General features: G+C 38.4%; 1 protein-coding gene and 1 non-coding gene across 2 annotated transcripts in view; one reads left to right on the forward strand and one right to left on the reverse strand.

Annotated features, from left to right (window-relative positions):
* The window catches only part of Knl1 (kinetochore scaffold 1), a 66,035-nt gene that overhangs the window by 32,490 nt on the left and 8,098 nt on the right, over positions 1–25,447 (forward strand). The window contains exons 11-21 of the mRNA XM_075961811.1: positions 1,527–1,665; positions 3,278–3,345; positions 5,639–5,737; positions 8,762–8,877; positions 10,702–10,792; positions 12,237–12,353; positions 14,066–14,153; positions 19,404–19,481; positions 19,713–19,752; positions 21,341–21,442; positions 23,608–23,708. Of these exons, the coding sequence (XP_075817926.1) occupies positions 1,527–1,665; positions 3,278–3,345; positions 5,639–5,737; positions 8,762–8,877; positions 10,702–10,792; positions 12,237–12,353; positions 14,066–14,153; positions 19,404–19,481; positions 19,713–19,752; positions 21,341–21,442; positions 23,608–23,708 (1,039 nt within the window). The remainder of the gene's footprint in view (positions 1–1,526; positions 1,666–3,277; positions 3,346–5,638; positions 5,738–8,761; positions 8,878–10,701; positions 10,793–12,236; positions 12,354–14,065; positions 14,154–19,403; positions 19,482–19,712; positions 19,753–21,340; positions 21,443–23,607; positions 23,709–25,447) is intronic.
* On the reverse strand, positions 23,227–23,332 carry LOC142845281 (U6 spliceosomal RNA). Its single transcript, XR_012909845.1, has one exon. It is a non-coding gene; the product is annotated as a U6 spliceosomal RNA (small nuclear RNA).

Below are 25,447 nucleotides of genomic sequence, written 5' to 3' on the forward strand. Positions count from 1 at the left end.
ACATCTGAGAGCATGTACCAACAGAAATCTTTAAAACTAAAACTTTTATTCTAGCATTTAGGCAAGTATTTTTTCCATCAGAAAACATGTATTGATGGAGACAGTGATCGTGCCTGTAATCTCAGCCCCTGGAGAGACTAAGTATTACAAATTTGAGGATAGGCTAGGTAACACAGCAAGATCCTACATTAAAAAGAAAAAAGGGAGGGAGTATAAAAATGATATTTGAAGTTAAATCAAATATTTTGGATTTTTTTTGTTTTGTTTTGGGGTTTTTTTTGTTTGTTCGTTTTTTTTATAAGACAGTCTCATTATATAGTACTGGCTGGCCTAAACTTGCTATATAGAATAGACTCGCTTTGAAATCAAAGTTAGACCTATCTGCATTTTGAGTGCTGGGATTAAAACAACCATGCTTAAATGATCTAAATAATAAAAGCAGAGCTACATGGCTCGATTTTAACCAAATGAATTTTCACTGGCTGGGCTATAGACCAGACATGCATTTCTTTTCTTTTTTTTCTTTTTTTCTTTTCTATTTTTGATTTTTCAAGACAGGTTTTCTCTGTGTTAGTGCCCTAATTGTCCTAGAACTAGACTGGCCTCAAATTCATAAGAGATCCGCCTGCCTCTGCCTCCAGAGTGCTGGGATTAGAGGTATGTACCACCATCACCCGGTCAGAAATGCATTTCTTCTGTTTACTCTCAGGGGTAACATATACACTAAATACTCTAGTCTGCATTTTTTTGTGTATTGAAGGATACAATTTTTATGGTTGTCTGTACCTGTGAGTGTGTATGCATGTGTGTGTATAGGCAAGAAGTTGATATCTAGTGTTTTCCTCTAACATTCTCCATCTTATTCTGAGACCAAGTCTCACACTGAACCTGGAGCTCACCACAATCAGTTGTGTTGGCCAGTGAGCCCCAGGGCTCTGCTGTTCTTCACCTCCCTCCCTTCTTTGCTCTCTCGTCCTGGGGGAACAGGTGCATGCATGCCTATGTCCAGCTTTTTATTGGGCACTGGGGATCTGAACTCCAAACCTCATGCTTGCACAACAAGCACCTTTATCCAGGTTCTAATTTCCTTTTCTGATGTAGCTTACATATTGGTGGCTAGCAGCTAAATAATTGAAAATTTTAACATTAAAGACCTAAATTGTCTGATAACTTTAATAAGTTATTATATATGAATTATATAGAAAATTTTTTTATAAATAGTATTTTTGTTGGTGTTCAACATTTAGTCTGTAAATACCAAGCTCATAACATTATGCTGATGTTTTGAAGTATGTAATTACAATGTAGTGTACACATGAACATACACTTGTGCAAATGCATAATGTAGAAGGAGAAACCTGAAACAACATGCATATGGCTATCATGGGACAATTTATGGAATCAGTTATCTTCTTTTACATTGTTTCTGGGAGTAGAACTAGGGTTACTAGGCTTATATAGCAAGTGCCTTTACTGACTAAGCTATTTTACTTGCCCCTATGTTGATGTTTCTTTGATAATTTCAGATTTTTGATCATCATACTGAAGGGGATATCAATAAAAATGTCAACAGTGTATTGATAAAAAGCCTGAGCAGGACCCCGTCTAGTTGTAGCAGTGATCAGGATTCAATCAAGGCTGACGGAATCTCTCTGGACATCAGTAGTAAGACCTCTATTTATTTATTTAAATATTTATTCATTATGTATACAGTGTTCTGTCTGTATGTCTGCCTGCAGGCCAGAAGAGGGCACCAGATGGGTGGTTGTGAGCCACCATATGGTTACTGGAAATTGAACTCAGGACCTCTGGAAGAGCATCCGCTGCTCTTTACCACTGAGCCAATCTCTCTAGCCCCAAATTTTTTTTTTCCAAGAAAGGTTTTCCACGTGTAACTCTGGCTGTTCTGGTTCTCAATGGCTGTTCTGGTTCTCACTATGTAGACCAGGATGGCCTTGAACTTAGATCCTTCTGCCTTTCTCTTCTGCATGCTGGGATTAAAGGCATTTGCCACCAGCACCAGGCTAGCAGCAAAATCTTTATGAAGGCTAAATAATAACAGTTTGTTGAATCCTTGATTGATAAGTACATTTCAGTATAGGAAATATTTTAATGCTATATAAATTCTCTCAGGTATAGAGTTGATAAGTAAAGTAATATTTCACTTACATTTGATTTTTAAAAATTTAATGAAATGACAAGTGTTATACTACAGAGGAATAGTTCATTTCCTCCAAAAACTTCTTATTAGTGGAGAAACACTGAAGGAAGCTGTAAAACTATTACAGATACTTTGTCTTACTAAGTGATAGCTTCCTAGAAACATCCTAGTAGATAGAAGCACCAGGATCATGAACAGCACATAAATCTGAAATCTTAGTTAGGGTTTCTATTGCTGTGAAAAGAGTTCATGACCATTCTTATAAAGGTTAATATTAAATTGGGATGGCTTACAGTTTCAGCGGTTTAGTCCATTATCATCATGGCAGGACATGGTGGTATTGTAGGCCAACTTAGTGCTGGAGAAGGAGCTAAGAGTCCCACATCACTGGATGGTGGTGGTGTACGTCAGTACTTGGGAGGCAAAGGGAGGCATATCTGTGTGAGTTCGAGGTCAGCCTGGTCTACAAGAGCTAGTTCCAGGACAGCTAGTTCTCCAAAGCTACACATAGAAACCCTGTCTCAAAAAAATAAAAAAAAAGGGGAGGAGGGGTTCTGGAGAGATGACTCAGAGGTTAAGAGCACTGGCTGCACTTACATACAGAGGTCCTGAGTTCAATTGTCAGCAACCACATGGTAGCTCATAACCATCTATAATGAGATCTGGTGCTTGTGCAGGCATGCAGGCTAAATAAATAAATTTTTTTTTTAAAGTCCTACATCTTGGTCCGCAGGCAACAGAAAGTGAGTTGTCATGATGGATGTGGTTATAGGAGACCTCAAAGCCCACTCCACAATGACACACTTCCTGCTAATAGTGCCACTTCCTATGGGCCAAGCATTGAAACACATGAGTCTATGGGAGCCATACCTGTTCAATCTACCACAATAACTAAAATTAACTTTACATTTTAGTTTTGGTTTGTTTTTGGAATAAGGTCTCACTATGTAGCTTTGACTGCCTACCATTGGCTATGTAGACCAGGCTGGTCTTAAACTCACAGAGATCTACCTGCTTCTGCCTATCTAGTGTTGGGATTGAAGATGTATACCACTATTATAAGCCTTATAGTTTCATTTTGACTTGTTTATTATGTAAATTTTGCTTTGCTTCTAGCACAACGCAATAGCCAAATGGAATCACAGTTCCTTGGTGACAGTATCTGTGAAGATAGTTTGAGGGAGGTATGTCAAAGCATTTTTCACTTTAATTATTTTAATTAAGTGTATGTGTATGAGTTTATGTATGCACAGTATACATGCCACAGCCTGAGGACAACTTGCAGAAATTTCTTTCTCTATCATGTGGATCTTAGGCATTGAACTCAAGTTGTTAGGCTTAGTGCTGAGTAGTACCCTTATCTACTGAGCCATTCCATAGGCCACTGCTTCTCACTGTGGTTTTTGTTTTGTTTGTTTCTTTATGTTTAAACAGGGTCTTATTATATAGCCCTTGCTGACTTGGAACTTACTATATAGACCAGGCTGGCACCAAACTCCCTGAGATCGGTGTCTGCCTCCAAAGAGCTGGGATTAAAGGCATGAGCCACTACACATGGCTTATTTTTCACATTTTGCTTTTTTGTTTGTTTTGTTTTTTAAAGTAGGGTTTCTCTGCTTGGCCTTGGCTGTCTGAGAATTAGCTTTGTAGACCAGAGATCTCTTAACTCTCAGAGATCTGCCTGAAAGACATGCGCCACCTCCCAGCTATTTCTCACTTTTAATACTTTTTTTAAAAGAGTTTATTGATGTTTTCTGGTTATTTGGGTTTTTTGTTTGTTTTGTTTTTTGAGACAGGGTTTCTCTGTACCTTTAGAGCCTGTCCTTGAACTCACCAGTCTCTGGTGGATCCTGTGCTGGTATTAAAGGTGTTTGTGACCATCGCCTGACTAAGTTTATTGTTTTTTTTTAGATAGAATGTGAGGCATTCAAGGCTACCCTTAAACTCTCTAGGTAACCAGTGCTGGCCTTGAACTCCTGATCTTCACATTTGCACCAGCTCAAGTGCTAGAATTACAGATGAGTGCCACCACACCTGGCCTAGTTGGGTTTTTTTTTTAAAGATTTTATTTATTCATTATGTATACAATATTCTGTCTGCATGTCTGCCTGCATGCCAGAAGAGGGCACCAAATCTTAGTAAGGATGGTTATGAGCCACCATATGGTTGCTGGGAATTGAATGCAGGACCTCTAGAAAAGCAGCCAGTGCTCTTAACCACTGAGCCGTCTCTCCAGCCCCCTTGTTTTGTTTTTGAGGTAGCGCTTATGCATCTTAGCTGGGCTCAAACTTGATAGGTATCCAAAAGTGACCTTAAATTTTTGATACTCTTGTCTCTACCTCCAGAGTGTTAGTAAGTATTACAGATATGGGCCACATGCTCAATTTTATGTGGTACTGGGAATCCGGTTCCGAGTGCTAGGCAAATAAATGTTCTACTAACCTTGTTCATTCCCAGTCCTAGAATTTGTTTTTTGTAATTTTATGTATTTCAAATATAGAAAACGCTAGTTTTCTTTCTTATTTTAAAAAATAATTTGTTTATTTGTATTTTATATGCTTTGTTGTTTTGCCAGCATGTATTTCTGTTTTAGGCTGTCGGATCCCCTGGAATAGGATTTACAGTCATGAGCTGCCGTGTGATTACTGGGAATTTAACTCTGGCCCTCTAGAATAGCAGCCAGTGCTCTTAACCTTGAGCCATATCTCCAGCCCCAAGGCTGGTTTTCCTTGTTAAGGATTCAGCATAGTAATTATATGAAGTATTATCTTAGCCTGTTCTCTTTTGCTAAGATTGAAAGCCGCAAATTGGGTGGGTTATACAGACCAGATTGCAGTTCTTTATGCTTTGCCAAGCATTGCACTGCCACAAGCTCAGTATGTGATGATGCTTCCAGGCTGGAGGAATTCTGCAGAATCTCCAGTTGACTCAATGTCTCATGGCAATAGAGCAAGCTTACCAAGTTTAGTCCAATTTCCTCTTATGAAGCCATTTATGTAATCCTTCTGGCCCTAACATTATGACCCCATGCAATTATCTACCACCACATACTATTAACATATGACCTTGGGAATTAATGTGAGTTTTAGAGGCATCATTCACCTTAACCTTAGTAAGTAGAAATTAATATTAAGAGACAAATTGAGTTTTGAAAATTACGTAACCTTAAAAATGTTAGATTGGCTATGGTGGTCCACATTCCACATGTTTTATTCTAGCACTAGAGAGACTAGGATTCCATGCCATACTGGGCTGCATGGCAAACTTGAGCTACAGTGGGACACCTTGTTTAATAATAATAGCAGTAGTAATCTTATATAAAAATTAAGAAAAGTTTACTAAAGTTTATGTTTGGCTAGTTCCTTAACTTAGTAGATTAAGCTCTTTAGAAATGAATGGTATAGTTAGAGTCAAAGTGAGCTTACTTTGAGTATTCATATATCATATAAAGTTTTTTTTTTTTTGTTTTTTTTTAAGAAACTCAAGAATGGACAAATTACAATAAAGGAGTTCTTCGTACTTCTTCAGGTCCACATCTTAATACAGAAACCCAGGCAGAGCCATCTTCCAGCCAAAGTAAGTGCATTTCTTGGCAAAATATTCATCTCAGTTAAAATATATCCTACTTAAAAAAATTTAAATTACACAAGAGAAAGCATTTATTAAAACACAAAACTATGAGTTGGAGATGTAGTTCATTTGGTAGAGGCTTGCCTACCTGCTTGACTCCCTGACTGCCAAGTCTAACAACTTGACTTTCTATACCCTGGTGATGCTTCCTTTCCTCACATTGAGGAACCTGTTCTAATACCAGATGTAGCTGTTCTAAACTATAAATCTAACTGGTATTCACCTCCATCAAAGAGCTCAAAAGGATGTAATATTACCTAACAACAGACGCATCTAGCTGCCTAGACAATTCTCTGCAATGTTGGGCCATCCATCTTTCGCTTATAGGCCTAGAATATCTGGAAGACTCTTCTGTGAAGCAGAATCTTGAAGGATTGTCTTGATTTGTTTTGGCAATGTTCAACAGTCTTTTTCCTGTGTCTCACTTGTTCAGTTTGTTCAGCATACTGTCAGCAGTGAAGGAAGAGCAGTTTCTTGTCCAGAAGCCTACCCTTGCAATATTGAAAGCAAATTCTATATGGAGTTTCTTTTTTTAAGATTTATTTATTTATTATACATGCAGTGTTATTTATGCCTACATGCCAGAAGATGGTCCCAGATCTTATTATAGATGGTTGTAGGCCACCATGTAGCTATTAGAAATGAACTCAAGCCCTCTGGAAGAGCAGCCAAAGCCATCTCTCCAACCCTCAACCTCATTTCTTTTTTTTTTCTTTTTTTTTTTTAAATAATTTAATTTATTTATTTATTATGTATACGGTGTTCTGCCTGCATGTATCCCTGAAGGCCAGAAGAGGGCACCAAATCTTATTATAAATGGTTGAGAGCACATGTGGTTGCTGGGAATTGAACTCAGGACCTTTGGAAGAACAAGCAAAGCTCTTAACCACTGAGCCATCTCTCCAGACCCTAACCTTATTTCTTAATTATTCATTGGATTTTTAAATGAGCTTCATAAGCACAATTTCCCAAACAAGAGTAGAAACATATATACACTCTTTAAAAAAAAAAAAAACTTTTAAATTTGTATCAATATACCAAAATTCATGCCAGTACAAAATATCTGAGATCAGTAGTTTTCTTTTTATCCTGTACTCCTATATTCCCCTAAATGATAACATCCATAACCCCCAAATCACCAACAACCATCCCCACCACCTTTGGGAATGTAGGCATTACCTTCTCTGGATTGCTTCCTGTTTTCTGTGGGTGAATATATCTTTAGGGCTACCTGAGAAAACGGAAATAATTGCCAAATCCTATAACCTTGTTGATATATATCACCTGTCAAGATTCAGGAGGTTTGCCCCAATCAAACCTGATCATATTAACTTGGAATGAGTCCATGGCCCTTTTCTTCCTGGGAAAACAAAAGCATAACCTCTTTTCCAATGTGATAATTATTTTTTTTTTTACTTCTCTTTTAAAATTAAGATCTCCCTAAAGTACCCAGGTTGGCTCAACTTAGCAGTCCTGTTCACAATCCCATGTCTATCAACAGCTGCCATTCGCTCATCAGCATTTTAAAAATTCAAAATTAGCACAACATACAGGATCTAGACTCTGTGTTTATTTTCCCTCGTTATGTGGCTTATTCTTTTTTTATTGCTTCTTTCTTTAAAGACTTTATTATTTTTAAACTATTTACTTTTTTATGTATATGCCTTTTCTCTTTTTCTTCTTAAGCCTACACATATTTTTAATTTTAAGCACACTGTAACCTGTTTTTTTCCCATCTAGATCTGTTTTTACTGCATATTTCTTAGCCTCTTTATCATGACCCTTTAAACTAAGTGGTGTGGCTAGGTCCTCTGTCTAGGCTTTGCTGGCTGGCTCCACCTACTTCCCCAATCTTTGATAGCCAAGTCTAAAGCTTGGGGCCCCATGCCATCACGTGACAGTAAGTAATGAGGACAGCTTTCCCATGCTCACAACTTTGGGGCTGGCTCACCTACACTTCCACCAACAGGATTGGGTGTATTGTGGTAAGCTCAATTTTTACATATTGATTTTCTTTCTTTTTTTAAATTATGTTGATTTACTGTGTGTGTGTGTGTGTGTGTGTGTGTGTGTGTGTGTGTACATACATGTGAATCTGTAGAGGTCAGAGGACAATTTATTGAAGCCACTTTGCCACCTCAACTTTCTGAAAATAATTCATAATTATTTTTAAAACACTTTCAGTCCTATAAGTCAGTATCCTTAGCTCACCTGAAGATCTAGGAAAGAGTGGACTTTGAAGTTAGAGACTTGAATTCATGTTTGAACTTGTAACTTACTGTGTAAATAAATATCATATAGCACTTTAAGTTTCTTTGTATAATTTTTCTTCCACAGTACTGGGGTTTGAACCCAGAGCCTCAGACACCCTAACTGAGCTACACTCCCAGCCCTATTTGTATAATTTTTAAAAATAGGCACTGTAGTGGGTGGTAACAATGCACGCCTTTAATCCCAGCACTTGGGAGGCAGAGGCAGAGGCAGGTGGATCTCTGTGAGTTTGAGGCCAGCCTGGTCCACAGAGCAAGTTTCGGGAGAGCTAGGGCTACACAGAGGAACCCTGTCTTAAAAAAAAAAAAAATCAAAAGAGACAAAGTCATTCTCAAACTTGAATTTGTTTCTTATGTGGTTTTGTCCTCAAAATGGTAAAATTTGGGAGGATCAGGAGTTCAGTGTAATCCTCAGCTACATAATGAGTTCTAGTCCAGCCTAGGCGACATGAGACCCTTCCCCTCATCTCTCCCCCGACCCCCGGCAAAAAAAAAATGGAAAAGAATAAAAAACAACATCTGGTTCTGTCGGACATGGTATCATAAGCAAGTAATCCAGATTCAAGAGACAAAGGCCAGAGGATTACAATTTCAGGCCGCCCTAAACTACACTGTAAGGCTCTAAAGTCTATTTTCAAAGAAAAATGAACCAGTTCTTATTGATGGAACACTTTCTTTTCTTTTTTTTTTTTCCCCAAAGTTTGCTATAAACTCATCACCTACCCCTGAAGATCTGATGTTGAGACAGTATGTTTATGGACCCAAGATACAGATTTACAGAGAAGATTGTGAGCTTCTTCGCCAAAAGATTGAAGAGTAAGAACGTTTTAATTTTTTTCCTGTGATTGGTTTTCGAGGGTTATAATAAACAAATGGTCTGTGTGGTATTTTAATCATTTTAATTAGAATAACATGAGCATGGGAAAAGTAGATGGAATTAATTGGCAGTGTGACATGAATGAAAACCCAGTTCAGCCTACAATATTATGTAGCATTGCATAAGTCCTTTACCACCTTATAAAGTGGTAGTAACATCTATACACTGCAAATACAATGAACAGTAGAAATTATTTATATAAAATGTTTCAGATTGCCCAGTGGTGGTAGCACAAACCTTTAATCCCAGCACTCAGGAGTCAGAGACAGGGGCATCTCTGTGAGTTCCGGGCCACATCCTGGTCTACAGAATGAGTTCCAGGAACAGCTCCAAAACTACAGGGAAACCCTGTCTTAAAAATCAAACAAAAAATAGTTTCATATCATGATGAACAAAAAGATAAACAGAATTTATTTTCCAAGACAGGGTTTTTCTGTATAGCTGTGGCTGTCCTGGAACTCACTCCTAGGCTGGTCATGAACACAGATTTGCCTACCTCTGCCTCCCTAGTGCTAGGATTAAAGATGTGTGCCACCTTAGAATTATTAAATTATGATATAATTTATTTATTATGTATCTTAGAAATTATTAAATTATGATATAAATTGTTTAAAACAATATTTCAAAAGTATATAGTGTACTTTTTTTTAAAGTACAGGGTTTCTCTGTAAAGCCCTACTTATGCTAGAACTCGCTATGTAGACCAGGCTGGCCTGTAACTTGGAGATCTCCATCTCTGTCTCCCAAGTGCTGGGTTTAAAGGCGTGAACTCACAAACCCCGATGTACTTACTCTTTTGGGTTTTCTAAATTGGGTGTTTTTGTACATGACTGTAATGGGAGGCTTTTTTGTCCTGCCTGGTTCCGCAGCCGCTCTTAAAATAATCACTCAGAGGCTTTTATTAATTATAAATGTTTGACCAATGGCTCAGGCTTATTACTAAACTAGTTCTTACATTTAAATTAATCCATTTTTTAACATAGGGGTAGGGACGGGGCAAGCTTACGAAGCTTTAATTTTCAGAGAGGACAGGAGGCTCTAGGCAGGGATGTGAGTCGTGATGCTAGTTGGCAAGGTCTCTCTAAAGGATCCCGGCTAGCTGCTTCCTGAAAGAAAATTGATGCTGGGGGGTTGAAGTGAGCCTGAGCCAATTTAGGAAGCTGCTGCACTCTCTCTGAGATGCTGAACTGTGAGTTTTGAACTTAAGCTTTAGTAGTCATGAAAAGAAGTGGTAGATCCAGAAGCTGTAAAGATAGCAGGCAGAGGGAAACCCTGTTGGGGTTTCAAGTCAGCTGTTGATGAAAGTTTGGAAACGGATACTTTTTCCCATGGTGGGAGGTCTAGCGTTTGGAACCCCTGGCCTGATCTATCAGACTCAGGAATGCTGCACGTCTCTTGTCCTAGGGACTGCCTAGTCCTGGCCTAATACTCAAAATCAAGTCTTTGCCCATTCAAGAATTCAGTACCTCCCCCAACACTGCCTCCTCGATCCCCTAAAGGTACCATGGCTTCTGGAGTCTTTCTTCCTGCCTGTCCATTTCCCCCACCCACCCTCACCCCTTCTTGACCTTTCTGCTTCTTTCCACACCCCAGGTTCATTGTGACACTCTTACCTGCTGTTCTTTAAATGTTGAATAATGTTTCCTGAGAGAATTCTCCCGTTTATGTAGGAAAAAATGAAAAGAATTAAATTTGGCTGTATGTTAAGTCAGCTGGTTAAAGCAGAATTCTACATCCTATATTCACATTTTTCTTTATTTTAGATTACAGGTATCTGCATTGACCCAAGATAAACTATTGACTGATGTAAATAGGACCTTGTGGGAAAAAATGAAAGACTGCTCTAATGAAGAGGTATTTTTATGTCATTTTCTGATTAAGAATTGACACACATCAAGATAAGAAACTGTTACTTTTCTTTTTTTTTTTTTTTTCTGGTTTTGGAGCCTGTCCTGGAAGTAGCTCTTTTTTTTTTTTTTTTTTTGGTTTTTCGAGACAGGGTTTCTCTGTGGTTTTGGAGCCTGTCCTGGAACTAGCTCTTGTAGACCAGGCTGGTCTCGAACTCACAGAGATCCGCCTGCCTCTGCCTCCCAAGTGCTGGGATTAAAGGAGTGTGCCACCACCGCCTGGCCTAAACTGTTACTTTTCTTGAGACACCTTTAATCCCAGTACTTGGGAGGCAGAGGCGGGTGGATCTGAGTTCAAGGCCAGTTATACATAGAAACCCTGTCTTTTTTTTTTTTTTTTTTAAGAAACCCTGTCTTTAAAAGGAAGAAAGAAAAGAAGAAGAAGAACCATTATTTGATGGGATGGAGTTCTTTCATTTAGTTTCAGATGTGATGTGCTGCTGTAGTCTTATCTAATTATTGCTAAGTAACTGTTAGATACAACCTTTTCTATGTGTAATGACTAATTTAATATTTAAAATATATATGATGCTCCCTCCTTTTTATTGGCATTTCCCATAGATTTAAGATATTCTTAATTGGGGCTGGAGAGATGGCTCAGTGGTTAAGAGCATTGCCTGCTCTTCCAAAGGTCCTGAGTTCAATTCCCAGCAACCACATGGTGGCTCACAACCATCTGTAATAAGGTCTGGTGCCCTCTTCTGGCCTGCAGGCATACATACAGATAGACTATTGTATATATAACAAATAAATAAATATTTAAAAAAGATATTCTTAATTGATTAAGTATTTATTAGTCTATTTTACATGTACACTAATATATAATACTGTTTTAATTAAGAGCCGGTCACCAGGTTGTGGTGCACGCCTTTATTCCCAGCACTAGGAAGGCATTGGCCGCTGGATCTCTGTGAGTTCGAGGTCAGCCTGATATACAGAACGAGTTACAGGACAGGTTCCAAAGCTACACAGAGAAACCCTGTTTTGAAAAGCAAACAACCAAAATAATTAAGAGCCAGTTATATTCTAGTTTTCAAAACAAGTGAATTAAAGGCAACAATCAAAACTGAAGTCTTTAATTATATTCTTAAATAGATATGCAGAAGTTACCTGTGGTGGCCTAACCTGTAATCCCAGCACACTAGAGGCAAAGGCTGGAAGAACACATATTTAAGACCAACCTGGTCTTTACAGTGAGTTTCAGATCAGCCAGGGAATCAATTTGCAAATGAAAAGTTTTTGCTTTAGGAATCAGAACCTAGGACAGGCAATCTAATGTACCTTCCTAGACCTTACTTACCTTATCTGACTTGTGGGTTTTGTTTTTCTTTCTTTTCTTTTCTTTTTTTTTTTTTTTTTAGTATAATGTGCTCTTTAACTCTCTCCTACAGCTGAAAACCTATGGGATTTACCTTAACAAAATAAAGTCACGTTATACCAAGATGACAAAAGTCTTCACTCACCAAGGAAAAGTGGCTCTGTATAACAAATTGGTGCATTCAGCTGAGGTAATTTGTGATAGTTAATATATAACAATTTATTAGTAGCTGTAAAATATGAAGAATGAGTTGGGTGGTGGTGGCGCACGCCTTTAATCGCAGCACATGGGAGGCAGAGGCAGGCGGATCTCTGTGAGTTCGAGTCTTGCCTGGTCTACAAGAGCTAGTTCCAGGACAGGCTCTAAAGCTACAGAGAAACCCTGTATCGGTAAAAAAGAAATAAAAATATGAAGAATGCTTATTAGGAGACATATAAATGAAAGTTGGATAAAATCTTGTTTATAAAAAGTGAAATTCTATTAATCAAAACCTTCAACCTTGGCATTGTAAGTCAAATGAAATATAGTTACTAATATGGGCTATGTCTCATATTGTTGTCTTCCATATTACATTTTGAAATAAACTATTTGTCATTCTGTCTCTCCTCTAATACATACAACAGTATTGTCTTCCTATACTCTAGTCAGTTGCATGTGTATGTACACGTGTTCATTTTTTTCCTTTTAAAAAGGCTCTTTATAGGACTGAGAATATAATTCAGAACGTTTGCTTAGCATTTGTTCAATTTCCTGTTTGAGAAACAGAAGCAGTGTATTTAAGCATGTACACAAGAGCAAGCCAGCAAGGTAGCTCTCCTTAATAAAATACCTCATTAGCAAATAAGTGTAGAAATGTCGCATACAGTATTTTCTTTTTTATTTTTATGTAAATAGGAGTTTTGCCGTGGGTGTTGGGTCCCCTGGAACTGTAATTATAGACATTTGTGAACTGCCATGTGGGTGCTGGGAATTGAACCTGGGTCCTGTGGAGAGCAGTCAGTGCCCTTAACCACTGAGCCATGTCTCCAGCCCCCACTATCTTCTTTTACAGAAATAAAGATTTAAAAATAGTTGTCCCTGGTGCACATACCTACAGGAAGTTGAGACAGGAATATTGCCAAAATTCCAGTACCACATAGCAAGAACCTGTCTCAGCAATGGTAAAACAAACAAACAACAAAAAAAGCACACTAAAAAGACAATAATGGTATTTGACCAATGTTTTCCATATTTATTTAATCTATTTAAAACCTTTTTAAACAATAAATATTAATAAAATCATGAGACACATATGGAAAAATGCTACAATGAAGAGAAATACAGAATTTATTTATCTATTAAAATTAAACTGAAAAAATTTAAGTCCAGACTAAATGTCTTAACTTTAATTTTAAGATTTGTCTGTTGATGCTAGTGTGAAAAACAGACCTGTAATCCCATCTACTTGAAAGTCTGAGGCAGAGATATCCCAAGTCTAAGGCCAGCCTGGGCAATTTAGCAAGACCCTGTATATATGTAAAAAGTGAAAAAAATGTATAGGAATAAAGAGCAGCAGTAGGATCATGTGACCAGCATGTTCTGTTCCTGTATTGCCAAAAAAATAAAAATAAAAATAAACTTTGCCGGGCTGGAGAGATGGCTCAGCGGTTAAAAGCACTGACTCTTCTTCCAGAGGTCCTGAGTTCAATTCCCAGCAACCACATGATGGCTCACTACCATCTATGATGAGATCTGATGCCCTCTTCTGAGGTGCATGTATGCATGCAGGTGGAACACTGTACATATTAAATAAATCTTTTAAAAAAATAAAAAATAAACTTTGCCATCCATAATCATGACATTAATTGAACTATTATAAAGTTTGGAAGTTAAACTTTATAATCTTTAATATTTTGTATTTAGAATGAAAAGAAGAAACTTCAGATAAAAATGAATGAGATTGACAACATACTTAAGAAGCTCAATAACTGTCTCACTGAAGTAGAAATAGGTAAGTATTTAATGTTTTCCTAGGCCTGGGGATAGAACTTAGTGGTACAATACTTGCCTATCATACAGAAGGCCCTAGGTGTAACCCCTGAAACTACATAAAGTTAAAGGATAATTTTCAGTAAATGCTTCTATAAGGTATAAAATTTGGTATTACTATGATAGTTTAGCAGCTTCAGTTCTTTTTTTTTTTTTAAATATTTATTTATTTAGTATACAGTATTCTGTCTGCTTGTATGCCTGCAGGCCAGAAGAGGACACTAGACCTCATTACAGATGGTTGTGAGCCACCATGTGGTTGCTGGGAATTGAACTCAGGACCTTTGGAAGAGCAGGCAATGCTCTTAACTACTGAGCCATCTCTCCAGCCCAGCAGCTTTAGTTCTTAAATAGAAGCAAATTAAAACCCATTTTTGGGCTAATGAGATGGCTCGGTGCATAAATGTGCTTACCACAAAGCCTGTTGACCTGAATTTGGTCTCCGGGGACCCACGTGGTAGAAGAAGAGAACCGATTCTCACAAGTTTTCCTCTGACCTCCATAGGCATGCTGTAGTGCACTCCCACACACACGCAAAATAAAGGTGATACAAAATAATAATAAAACCTCACTTAGGCCGGGTGGTGGCGGCGCACACCTTTAATCTCAGCACTCGGGAGGCAGAGGCAGGCGGATCTCTGTGAGTTCGAGTCTTGCCTGGTCTACAAGAGCTAGTTCCAGGACAGGCTCCAAAGCTACAGAGAAATCCTGTCTCGAAAAACCAAAAAAAAAAAAAGAAAAAAAAAAGAAAAACCAAAAAAGGAAAAAAAACTCACTTAGTATAATTAATCATCTGGTTTTTTTTTTTTTTGGTTTTTCGAGACAGGGTTTCTCTGTGGTTTGGGAGCCTGTCCTGGAACTAGCTCTGTAGACCAGGCTGGTCTCGAACTCACAGAGATCTGCCTACCTCTGCCTCCCAAGTGCTGGAATTAAAGACGTGCGCCACCACCGCCCGGCTGTTTTGGCTTATTTTTGAGACAGAGTCTTTCTGTGTTGCCCAGGCTGGCCTAGAATTTGCCTAAGCTACTCTTAACTTGTGATCCTCCTTTCTTGCCTCCTGAGTGCTGGTGTTACAAGTGAGTGCCTCTGTGCCCAGTATTCAGGGGGTTTTGTTTTCTAATCACACTTGTTTGTTTGTTTCTTAGTGTGTATAATTTTGAGATTCTTATTTTTTTTGAGGTTTATATATTATTTTATTTTAAGTGTATGGGTGTTTTGCCTGCTTATGTACGGTGTGCATACAGTGCCCATGGAGGCCAGAAGAGGGTGTTAGATCCTCTGGGACTGGAGTTACAGGTGGTTGTGAGCTGTAGTGTTGGTATTAGGAATCACAAGTCCTACCACCCCCCTGGTCCTCTGGAAGAGAGGTCATTGTTCTTAACTGCTGAGCCACTTTCCCAGCCCTCATCACACTTTGGTGTGTGTTAGCAGGTGCATGTACCGTAGAAGACATGTGGAGGTCTGAAGGATGTGTGTACCGTGGAAGACATGTGATGCCATGAAAGGTTGTTAGATTCCCTGATCTAGAGCTATAGGCAGTCATGAACCAGCTGCCCCAGGTGCCAATGGGTTAGTTTGACTAAGAGAGGACAGCACAGGAGCTAAAAGGAAAACCTGGGAATGAAGAATAGAATTAGAGTCAGGTGGTGGAATGTCTCAGAGGTTAAGTAAGATAAATGTTCTTTGTTCGTTTGTTTTTTGATTTTTTTTGAGGCAGGGTTTCTCTGTAGCCTTGGAGCCCGTCCTGGAACTAGCTCTTGTAGACCAGTCTGGCCTCGAATTCACAGAGATCCGCCTGCCTCTGCCTCCCGAGTGCTGGGATTAAAGGCATGCACCACTACTACCTGAGTAAGATAAATGTTTTAGGGGAAAAAAAATTTGCAATGTCAAACAAAGAAATTGGAATTAAAGCTATGTATGGCATCCACAGGCACATTCATATCCACATAGGCAATTGCACAAATGTGCACACCTGTTTCTACACACACATACACAGACATACACACAAAATAAGAATAAATCTTAAAAAAAAAAACCCTGTAAGTTCCACAGAGACAAAATTAGCATGTTTTTCTCCATCTACTTTAAGTCCCTAGCTTATGGATTGCACAGTAAAAGTTTCTAATACATGTGACCTTTATTTAGGTGAAAATGAGTATATGAATATCATAGTTTTAAAATAACTTACCTCTGTTTAGTTACTTTACTCTCTACTTCACAATAAAAGATAGAGGCCTTCAGACTAGAACTTCCAAACTTTCTAATATCAAAGAAAAAGACCTTTAGTCTGTTTGTTTATTCATTCATTCGTTCTTTCATCCTTCTTTTCCCTAAGGCCAATCTTTCCATCTAAACTGATTTTGCCAGGTGTGATAGTGCATACCCTGTAAGGCCAGCACTCAAGAGACTGAGGCAGAAGAATTACTAATGAGGTCAGCCTGAGCTACATAGTTTGTACTAGGCTAGCCAGCAATAGATAGCAAGATTCTGTCTCTTAAAAAAACTTCGAATAGCCGGGCAGTGGTGGTGCACGCCTTTAATCCCAGCACTCGGGAGGCAGAGGCAGGCGGATCTCTGTGAGTTCGAGACCAGCCTGGTCTACAGAGCTAGTTCCAGGACAGGCTCCAAAGCCACAGAGAAAAAACCCTGTCTTGAAAAACCAAAAAAAAAAAAAAAAAATTCAAATAAACTTGATTTCTATTATGTCTTTTCGGGAATCGTATGTTATTACTGCTTTCTTCTTTTATCATATATTTAATGTCTCGATTTCCATTGAATTTGTTTACATAACTGTCATCCTGTATTAACAGGGCTATGAATATAGTTTAGTTGGTACGCAGAACCCTGTGTTCTATCCTCAGCACCATCCCATGTATTCAGGTATAAATGTACATGCATGGCTATGATCCCAGCACTCTGAAGATTGAGGCAGAAATAACAGAAGTTCAAGGTCATTCTCAGTTATATACTAAGTTCAAGGCCACCCTGAGGTATTTGAGACCCTGTCTCAAAAGAAAAGGAAAGGAAAAAAAGTGATTGGGTATGGGTGACTCAATACCTGTAATCCCAACATATGAGAGGTCAAGGCAGGAGGAAGATTATCTTGACTGATTCAAGGCTGGCATGGTTTACATTGTTGAGTTCCATGCTAGCCCCAATAGTATGAGATCCTTCAAAAAAGGGGAGGGGGGGCTAGAGAGATAACTCAAGAGTTAGGATCCCTGGCAGTGAAGCCTTTAATCCCAGCGCTTGAGAGGCAGATGGATTTCTATGAGTTCAAGGCCAGCCCGATTTAGAGTTCCAAGACAGCCACAGCTACACAAAAAGCCTCTGTCTTGAAAATCACAAAAACAAACAAATAGAAGATAAACCCAACAGTGTGGTTGTTAGGTAGCACTAAATGTCTTCTCTTTTCTGCTTTCCTTACTCTTTAGCAAATTTGCTTAATTGTACCTTTTATGTTCTGATTGTGTGGCATGCAGTAATAGAAGCATGATTTGTGTCCTTGTGGAATTATTATTTATTTTTTACTCAGACAGGGTATCATGGAGTACAGAATAACTTCTAAATAAGTAGTTGAGTATGGCCTTAAACTCCTGATCCTCTTTCACCTCTCCAGTTCAGGGACTGGGTACATGTACTACCATGCTCAACTCCTTATGGAATTTTTAATTTAGAAGCAATTATAGACACTAAACAAATGAACTGGGTGTTGTATTACATACTTGGCATCTCAGCCTGTAGGCGATGGAGTCAGGAGGGTTAGGAGTTTGAGGCTAACTATGTTAAATAAGACCTTTGCTTAAGAAAATAAAACACTCCCCAAAATTAATTTTATAGTAAATAAAGGTGTTGTGATACTTCAATAAAAATCTGACCTAAGATTAAGAGGTCAAAGCAGCCTTCCCTGTACAGAATTAACTTTTCAGTTAAAATCTGAAAAATGAATAGTAATATAAAAAGTAAAAAAGAAGAGGAGCCAGGCATGGATCACACCTCTAATCCCTTACTTGAAAAGACAGAAGGATCGCTGTGAGTCCAGCCTAAGCTACAGAGTGAAACCCTTTCTTTAAAACACATACTCATGCATGGTGCGTGCCTGTAATCCCAGTACTAAGGAGTCAGACGCAGACTGTGAGTTATAGGTCAGCCTGATCTACAGAGTGAGGACAGCCAGAGCTACAAAGAGACCCTACCTCAAAAAACCAAAAAGACTAAAACTAAGCAGAAAGAAGGAGAGAACATAGCAGACTATTCAGAATTAATATATGCAGAAAACTCTTTATGTGAAAAATAAATCAACTACATGGGTTTGAAGATAGAGCCAGATTAGAATAGAGAACAAAAGGGAATGTGATCTAAAACAAAGCTAGATTTGTTATTAGGGCTAGACATAGGACAGCCGCATAAGGAGTTCTAAATATTTTTATGAACAGTCAATCAGCCTTGTGTATATTAAGCATTTAAGGTGGTATAGGGGTTTGAATAAATGAAAAATAAATGCAGGCTGGTTGTCTGTAATCTCAGGCACTAATAATGACGTCCAAGCCAGTCTGAGCTAAATAGTGAAACCCTATCGCAAGAAAAAACGGGGAGGAGGATAATTGTTAGAGGAGGAGGTAGAATTTAAGCTTGGAATAGGCACAGACACATGCATTTAAACCCAGGATTTAGATAGGATCATCATCATCTTACTCAGTGAGACCACCCTGGAAACAAGAAACCTGTTTTAAAAAAAAATTTTTTTAAATGCTACTTCAGACAAACTAAGCATGGTAACACACCTGTTTTCCTAGCTACTTGGGAGACTTTGGCAGGAAGATTACAAATTTATGGCTGGCCTAAGAAATATCTGCAAAACCATTCTCAAAAGTATTAAAGAAGAGCCAGAATATCGGCTGCATAAGCTTTATGGAACTCATGATGGGAGGAAAGAACTGACTCCCAAAGTTGTCTTCTGACCTCCAAGTGCTTGTGCTTACACACACACACACAATAATTTTTTGATACAAATCACTGTCATTAGCTCAGAGTTCACTCATCTGCTCCCAGAAATCTACAAAAGTATATTTCAGGGCTTTATTGGCAGAGAATGATGAGTATTTGTAAATATTTTCAATACTTCATTTTGAGCAAGCTGTTCTTTTTTTTCTCCAATATTTAATGAATTACTTTTGACTTGAATTTCTCTAATGTTTGATGTTTACCTTAGAAACTAGGAAATTGGAGAATGAAGAGAAAGATGACCCTATGGAAGAATGGGATTCTGAAATGAAATATGCAGAAAAAGGTAACTGACTTAGATAAGGAGATCCAGTCCAGCAGGGTTTGCTTGTGCATACTTTTATCCCAGCAGTCCAGGAGACTGTCTCAACAAAGAAAGATAAGTCCAACAAGGGAAACAATTTTGTGTTCATTTATATGTAAATGAGATTAGGTCAGAATTTCCTGTAAACTAAATGGTTTTTGTGCCAAGTTTCTTTTGGTGTCCTTTTTATGCTTGTTTTGTTTTGTTTCACAGAACTGGAACAGTTGAAAAGTGAAGAGGAGGAACTCCAAAGGTCAGCTGACAATTCAATGTTAAAAAATTATTTAATTCCCAGATGTGGTGAATCATGATTTAATCTCTGTGCATTTTAGGCCTGCCTGGTCTACATGAGGAGCTTCAGGCTAGCCCTAGCCAAGGCTACATAGTGATCCTCTCTCTCTCTCTCTCTCTCTCTCTCTCTCTCTCTCTCTCTCTCTCTCTCCTCTCTCTCTCTCTCTGTCTCTCTCTCTCTCTCACTCACACACACACACACACACACACACACACACACAAAAGTGTAATGAAAGTAAATTAAAAATACATTCTAAGAGGATGGAAAGATGACTGCTCTTTCAGAGGACCCTGGTTGGATTCTCATCACTTACATGGCACCTGACAACTGTAACTCCAGTTCCAGGGGTTCTGATGTCTTCTTCTGGTCTCCTTGGGCTCCTGCAAACATGTAATGGTACATATAAACTCACGCAGGTACATACATGTACACTTAAAAAATAATAACTCTTTTAAAAATGTTAAAGAAAAAGGCTTTCTGACTGGAGAGATGTCTCAACAGCTAAGAGCTCTGCCTGCCCTTCTACAGGACCTGGATTTAGTTCTCAGGATTCACATGGCAGTTCATAACTACAGGCAAAACCCCAAAGTACATAAAATATTAAATAAAAATCTTTTTTAAAAAAAATGAAAAAGACTTTCAAAATTGTCAAATACATTTAGTTCTAACAAAATCAAATACTTGCAGAATAGTTTCCTGTGTTTTAAGATGAACATTCTTATCTACATATCGCATTTATTTTTATAATAACAGTAAAATTTTAGAGTTTGAAGCCAACCTGGTCTACAAAATCTAGTTCCAGGACAGGCTCCAAAGCTACAGAGAAATCCTGTCTCAAAAAACCAAAAATAAAATAAAATTCTAATAATTATGTTTTAAGAACATAGAATTCCAAAGATACCTTCTTGCATTTAAAATCTAGAAATAATGATATATACTTTTTCTGAAAAGACCTATATTTTTTAAAAAATTCTTTTTGACAACTACCTAACTTATAACCTCTCTTCATAAATCATATAGTATATAGTTTATGTATATGTATTGTGTGTGTGTGCATGTATACCTATATGTATGTGGAAGTCAAAAGATAACGTCAGATATCTCTCTATCTCTCTCCACCTTAATTTTGTTTTTTAAGACTGGGTCTCACTATGTAGCCCCTGGCCGACTTGGAACTTACTAGATGAGACAGCTTTCCACTGATAAAAATTTGCCTGCCTCTGATCAAAGGTGTGCACCACCTTAACCAGCCTCTCTCTACCTAAGCCTTTAAGACAAAGTCTCTCATTGAGCCCAGAACTCAGCAATTGGTTATAGCTAGCAAGCACCAGGAGCGGCCATTCTCTGAGCCCCCAACACTAAGGATACAGACATACACAATCTTGCTTGGCCTTCATTGGGTGCCAGGGGTTCAAACTTGGGTCTTTATGCTTACACAAGGCAACTTTTATGATTGAGTCATCTCCCATCCCCATAATGTTTTTTGTTACTATTCTAAACTCACTAACAAATACTTTGTTTTTCTGTGAACACCTGATTTTATTTGCAGAAAGTTCTTAGAAGTAGAGACACAGAAAACGCAGACTCTTGCTCAGATAGAGTTTATAAAAGAACAAACAAAGAAAACTGAAGAATTACTAGATCAACCAAGGTAAGAAAAACCAGGTGTCATTCAATTTCTGTTCTATTCTGTGCTTTATATGCTGCTACAGATTTTTGGAGGGTTTTTCATGTTTTGAGTTGGGTTTTCCCTATGTTGTCCAGGCTGGCCTAGAATTTCTGGGTCTGAGCAATCATTGTGCCTCAGCTTCTCAAGAACACACACTCCAACATAACAACACCCAAAAATTGCGGTGAACTTTAAAAACCTATCACAGTGGTTCTCAAACCTTCCTAATGCTGTGACCCTTTAATGCAGTTCCTCATGTTGTGGTGACCCCCAACCATAAAATTATTTTATTGTTACTTACTTTATAACTATAATTTTGCTACTGTTATGAATCAAAATGTAAATGTAAATATCTGTGTTTTCTGATGGTCTTAGGTAACCCCTGTGAAAGGGTTGTTAACCTCAAAGGGGTTGAGACCCATAGGTTGAGAACCATGGACCTAAAGTATGGCGCAGCCTTTAAAAAAAAAATCAGTGTACTTCAAAACTGCAGTAAAAACATTTAGGGCCATGTGTTGAGTTTAAAATATCTTGCCAGGCGGTGGTGGCTCACGCCTTTAATCCCAGCACTCGGGAAGCAGGGCAGGTGGATCTCTGTGAGTTTGAGGCCAGCCTGGTCTACAAGAGCTTGTTCCAGGACAGGCTCCAAAAGCTACAAAGAAACCTTGTCTCGAAAAACCAAAAACAAAGCAAAACAAAGTCTTTAAATACTTTTTGAGACTGGAGAGCTAGTTCTGTTGTCAAGAGCACTGGTTTTGTCTAAGACCTACCTAGTTCATTTCCAGCACCCACATGATAGCTTACAACTATCTATAACTCCAGTTCCAGGGTATCCGATGTCCTCTGACTTCAGCAGTCTCCTGCATGCTTGTGATACTCAGACACACACACACATACACACACACACACACACACACACACACACACACACACACACAAAACAGGAATATTTTAAAAAGCATCTTTAGATCCAGGCAGTGGTGGCACATGCGTTTAATCCCAGCACTGGCAGACAGAGGTAGGCAAATCCATAGAGTTATCTATGAATTCAAAGATAACCTGGTTTACAAAGTTAGTTTCAGGACAGCCAAGGCTGTTATATAGAGAAACCCTGTGTCAAAAAAATCAGAAAAAAAAAAACTTTAATTCATTTATCAAATAGATCTTCCCCAATATATGACTCAAGACTGAGTTCTGATTTCTTTCAAATACATCAGATTGAGTCAAGTATGATTGAATATACCTGTAATCCCAGCTCTTGGAAGGCAAAGGCAGGAATATTGCTATATGTTCTTGATCAGCCACATGTACATAGCTTGTACTGGACCAACAAAGTACAAGATTATACAATCAGCCACGTGGTGATGACACACACCTTTAATCTCAGCACTCCGGAGGCAGAGGCAGGTCTCTATGAGTTCCAGGCCAGCCTTGTCTACAGTGCAAATTCCAGAACTGGCTCCATAGCTACTGAGAAACCCTGTCTTGAAAAAACCAAAACCAACCAACCAAAAAGATTGTATAATCATATTTCTTTCTTTTCCTTCTTTCTTTTTTTTCCAAGGCAGGGTTTCTTTGTAGCTTTGGGGCCTGTCTTTGATCTAGCTCTTGTAGACCAGGCTGGCCTCAAACTCACAGAATCTGTATGCCTCTGCCTCCCGAGTGCTTGGATTAAAGGTGTGTACCATCACCGCCCAGCAATCATATTTTTTTGAGGATTTTGTTTTATGTTATTTTTCCTCAAAAGTTCTTCATTGGTGATATATGTATATATGGAATGTTACACAAATTTTTGTATTATCTTTGCACAAGGGTCACACCAATCTTCTCTATATTCTTCTTGTTTTAGTATGTGTGTTCCAAAGTAATTACTTCTTTTGTATCTTGAGACATCTCATTGTATCAGTCTCCCTAGGGCTAGAATTGAAAATGTGCAAACCACCCCCACCTGGCCATTCAGATTATTTAAATTGAAATATTATTTCCCAATCCAGTGAGGAACAAAAACAGTAGCTGCCATCTGTACTATTTGAATTGTATCAGAAATTCTTCATCTGGGCTAGTAATTTCCTGGATTGATATCCAGCACTGGAAAGGAAAAAGGAAAGGATACACTCACTTGTTTTATCTTGTTTAACCTTCTTTAGTTTGTCTGAGTGGGATGTCATTGAGTGGAGTGATGATCAAGCTGTATTTACCTTTGTTTATGACACAATAGAACTTACCATCACCTTTGGAGAACCAGTAGGTAAGTAGCAAAACTAAAATAATCCTCTTCAGAGAAATGAATGGCTGTACCACTAAAGATAAAAATGTGTATTTGGGGCTGGAAAGAAGGTTCAGTGGTTAAGAGCACTGACTGCTCTTCCAGAGGTCCTAAGTTCAATTCTCAGCAACGACATGGTGGCTCACAAGCATATACAGTGAGATCTGGTGCCATATTCTAGCTTTCTGGGACACGCAGGCAGAATACTTTATACATAATAAATTAAAAAAAACTTGTATTTAATTATAATGATAACTAACAAAATGATGATACTGCTGAGAATCTTAGGAAGGTCAGTTACTTTAGTGATAATAGTTTGGGGAAGTTTGTTAGACAGGGACTACTTGCCAAATTTATGCTCTACTGCTATCCCAGGACAAAAGAGCTGAACATGGTGGAATGACTGAGGCAGGATCATCTGCTATGTGGGAAGAACCTATCTCAGAAGGCAAAAAACAAAAAAAACAATAAGAATAAAAATACAGCTGGTGTTGAGTTCTTTTAGATGATAAAATTCTCCCTATCCAACTCATGTTCTTCCTCTCCCTACTTTGTGCGTGTGTGTTAAAAATGACTGTTGTTCTTAAATGATTTGATATTTGTGTTTAATAGTGAAGTCCTTGCCTAGGGATATAGCTCAGTGGTAAAGCACTGGCCCTGGTATACTGAAGGCCTTGGTTTACATATTGAGCATTGTAGGGAGGAGGAGTTAAAAAAGTAATCCTCTTAAAAGTTCTCTGTGTAAGCAAGGCAGTAGTGGCACTTGGTTTCAGTCCCAGTACTTGAGAGGCAGAGACAGGTGGATTTTTGTGAGTTTGAGGCCAGCCTGGTCAGACAGCCAAGGCTACAACGTGGTCTCAAAAAAAAAAAAAAAAAAAAAACCAGAAAGAAAGAAAGAAAAAGAAAAGAATGAAAAGTTCTCTGTAGACAGATATACCAATAAGAGTACCTAGAAATCTCTAGGGGTTGTGGTTTTTTTGTCTGTTTGTTTTGAAAATGTTGAGACAGACTCTCTGTGTAGCTCTGGCTGTCCTGGAACTCACCATGTAGACCAGGCCACCTTAAACTCAGAAATTCACTTGACTCTGCCTCCTGAGTGCTGGGATTAAAGACATGTGGCACCATGCCTAGCTTATACATTGATTTTGATATACCCAAGTTTGAAGGCATTTCCAGGAGAGCCAGAGGTACATAGAGAGAACCTGTCCCCAAAAATGAGGAAACAAACAAACAAAAGTTTCTTTATAAAAGTTTCTTGCCGGGCGGTGGTGGTGCACGCCTTTAATCCCAGCACTTGGGAGGCAGAGGCAGGCGGATCTCTGTGAGTTCGAGACACGCCTGGTCTACAAGAGCTAGTTCCAGGACAGGCTCCAAAAACCATAGAGAAACCCTGTCTCGAAAAAAATAAATAAATAAATAAATAAAATAAATAAATAAAAGTTTCTTTATAAAGGAAAAAATCTTTTAAAATATAAATATAGCTAAGTTCTGCAGTTTAATTTCTTTCAAAGACCTACTAATTGATGTCATTGAACAGGGGAGCCTTTACCATATAGAAAATAATATGACTGAAGGATAAGCTTTCAACTGCCTATAAGAATCCTGCTACCTCAGAAGACTCGATTTCTAAAGTAGAAAAAAAGAAATATTTGTAATTGGGGACATAGCTCAGTGCCTAGCATTCATGTAAACCTTGGGTTCAGTCTCCAGCACTGCATATA

This window comes from Microtus pennsylvanicus, chromosome 2 (genome assembly GCF_037038515.1).
Source record: "Microtus pennsylvanicus isolate mMicPen1 chromosome 2, mMicPen1.hap1, whole genome shotgun sequence".
NCBI classification, from domain to species: Eukaryota; Metazoa; Chordata; class Mammalia; order Rodentia; family Cricetidae; genus Microtus; species Microtus pennsylvanicus.